The following is a 2,500-nucleotide window of genomic DNA, read 5'->3' on the forward strand; positions in this document are numbered from 1 at the left end:
TATCTATTCTAACCTTGGGTTGAAGCTTGCCGAGAAGTTGAGAACTGCATGATGTGGTGCATAGGTGGAAGGTATGGCATAGGGAAGTGGCTGGAGGTCTCTTGATCCATTTTCTATTTGCAATCTTCCATATGGTTCTGCATAAGGACCATATGAAAAGTAAGGACCATATAACATCCATTTAGAAAGTGGTAAAATATTTCATATGTCTCTTCCGTCTATAAAGGGTTATATCTGCAATCATCTTGTTTAGCATCTTGTCTGTTTCTGACTCAATATAACCCCATTTTTCTTTATCTATTACAGGAGGTCTTAAAATCTTTCCTATAAACACAGACTGAATCCTCAATTATAAAAAATAAGCTTTATTGCATGCTTATGGCAAGAAAATATAACAAAGATCTAATGAATATACAGGTCCACAAAAATAAATTTTTTCCTACCGTTGGAAACATTCCGTGATAAGTGACCATCAGAGAGTGATGCCGACACAAACGGTCTTTCATGAGAACCACCTTCCCTCCGACTACCTTCTGACATGGTCCCACCAATCTAAGATAATTATTTTTGTTAGGTGCAATTTTTGCTATTCAGGTCAACCTGCTGCTTTCTCTTTCAGGATCTCACCTACTCAAGTTTCTCTATTTTATATCAACAAGAGGAGAATGCACAAGATATAAAATTCAATACATTAGTAGGAAAAAAAAATTGTTTTGCAAAGTTTAGCCATCAGTTGTTACTTTGACCATCTTTACCATTAATACAAAATTATGGGGAGGTTTCTCCTGGCTTACCTCACCGCCAGGCAACACTGAAACTCCTGCCATTTCCTCTACTCGGATTCTACCACGTGTTCCAGAATTACTTGAATCTCCAAGCAGACTCCTCTCATCCTCATCTTCTAAATCAACAGGTTCAGATAGCAAGTTTCTGAAAATAACTGGCTTGTTATGGCTCTTTTATGATACCAAAGTTGAATCTAGTATCAATAATTATTCATCAGCCTCTTTTTTTAACAATCAGAAAAGATGTGGAATAACAAACCTTCTGATCATCTTGAGTGAAAGGGCAGTGAAGGAAGAGATGACTGTTGCCATGACTCCTGCTGTTAAGAGGAAGACATACCACGTAGACGCTATAGTGGCATGGCTATATACCTGAAGAGTCACAGACTTTTGACGAGATGTGTGATTTGCTCTTTCTGTGAAAAGACGACAATCTTGTTACATTAACAGACATTACCTTACTACATTACCTTACTGGTGTTACCTAGTGTTACAAATAAGTGAGGGAAATGGTACAGGTATTATGTCAGCTGCATACTCCTAATATTTGGTCAGCACTTGCCAGAGATGCTTCTCAGGCTGAGACTCATGGACAGTTACCCATATACCAAAGACTACACACACACACACACACACGCATTATTTAAATACAGATAACATTAAATTACTTTCTTTCTTGAACCAATAACCACAAATATGACTAACCTGAGACTGCTAATGTACAAGGGTCATCATCAGGTAAGGGTACCACGATAATGTGTACTCCATCTGGAAAGTTTTCCCTGCGTGCTACCATGCCTGCTCGAGATGTAAAGGTCTGAAATTGAGTTCCTCCAGCGCGTACTTCTGCTTCATCAGCATAAACAGGACACTAAAGAAAAAAAAAAAAAAAAAAAAAAAAAAAATATTGTTTGATTTGGTGATAATACTTAGAGTTTGGTTTTATAGAGAAAAAAAACAGTAGCCATGAAATGTTAAGCATGCATAACCACTGACCCTTAGGGGTTATGGGTCAACGAGGTAAGAAATAGCTGCTTCACAACCTGGAACACACAAATATTACTACAAGGGGCCATACTCAAGAAACTTTATTCAGAGCTCAGTTATCAGACCTCACTAGGATTATTGAGTTCATGAAGCATCATCAAGAGAAACACTTGATACCATTAATCACAGAATGATCAACAGTACAAATCTTTATCATGCATTATGTGTCATGTTCTCAAAAAATGTTCCTAAGTACAGCCATTTATCCTGCCTTTTCTAATGACATCATCACATTCAGCACGGTGAGATATCAGATAAAACTAAGATACATAATCGTTTGTATAGTTTACTTGATATTACTATAATCAACAGGAATAAAACCCAAATTTCCCATTTGTTATTATGATGACAAGGAGTTCCTTACCATTAACAGCTATCACTATACTTTTGAGAAAAAGTCAATCTCATTTTTGTGTTCAAAAGGCTAAATGGAAGTGGAGCTCCTGCTTATATCTACTTTGATGATGATGATGATGATGATGATGATGATGATGATAATGATAATGATAATGATAATGATAATGATAATGATGAATGATGATGATGATTGATGATGATGATAATTGATGATCATTATGATGATGACTGGTGATGATGATTGATAATGATGATGACTGATGATGATGATTGATGGTTGTTGATGATGATGATGATGATGATGATAACTG

General features: G+C 36.3%; 1 protein-coding gene across 1 annotated transcript in view; it reads right to left on the minus strand.

Moving 5' to 3' along the window:
- The window catches only part of LOC125038090 (SID1 transmembrane family member 2-like), an 18,035-nt gene that overhangs the window by 6,747 nt on the left and 8,788 nt on the right, over positions 1 to 2,500 (minus strand). The window contains exons 6-10 of the mRNA XM_047631351.1: positions 1,491 to 1,656; positions 1,045 to 1,201; positions 795 to 930; positions 444 to 552; positions 14 to 137 (exon numbers count right to left, since the gene is read on the minus strand). Of these exons, the coding sequence (XP_047487307.1) occupies positions 14 to 137; positions 444 to 552; positions 795 to 930; positions 1,045 to 1,201; positions 1,491 to 1,656 (692 nt within the window). The remainder of the gene's footprint in view (positions 1 to 13; positions 138 to 443; positions 553 to 794; positions 931 to 1,044; positions 1,202 to 1,490; positions 1,657 to 2,500) is intronic.

The sequence above is a fragment of the Penaeus chinensis genome, chromosome 24 (assembly GCF_019202785.1).
Source record: "Penaeus chinensis breed Huanghai No. 1 chromosome 24, ASM1920278v2, whole genome shotgun sequence".
NCBI classification, from domain to species: domain Eukaryota; kingdom Metazoa; phylum Arthropoda; class Malacostraca; order Decapoda; family Penaeidae; genus Penaeus; species Penaeus chinensis.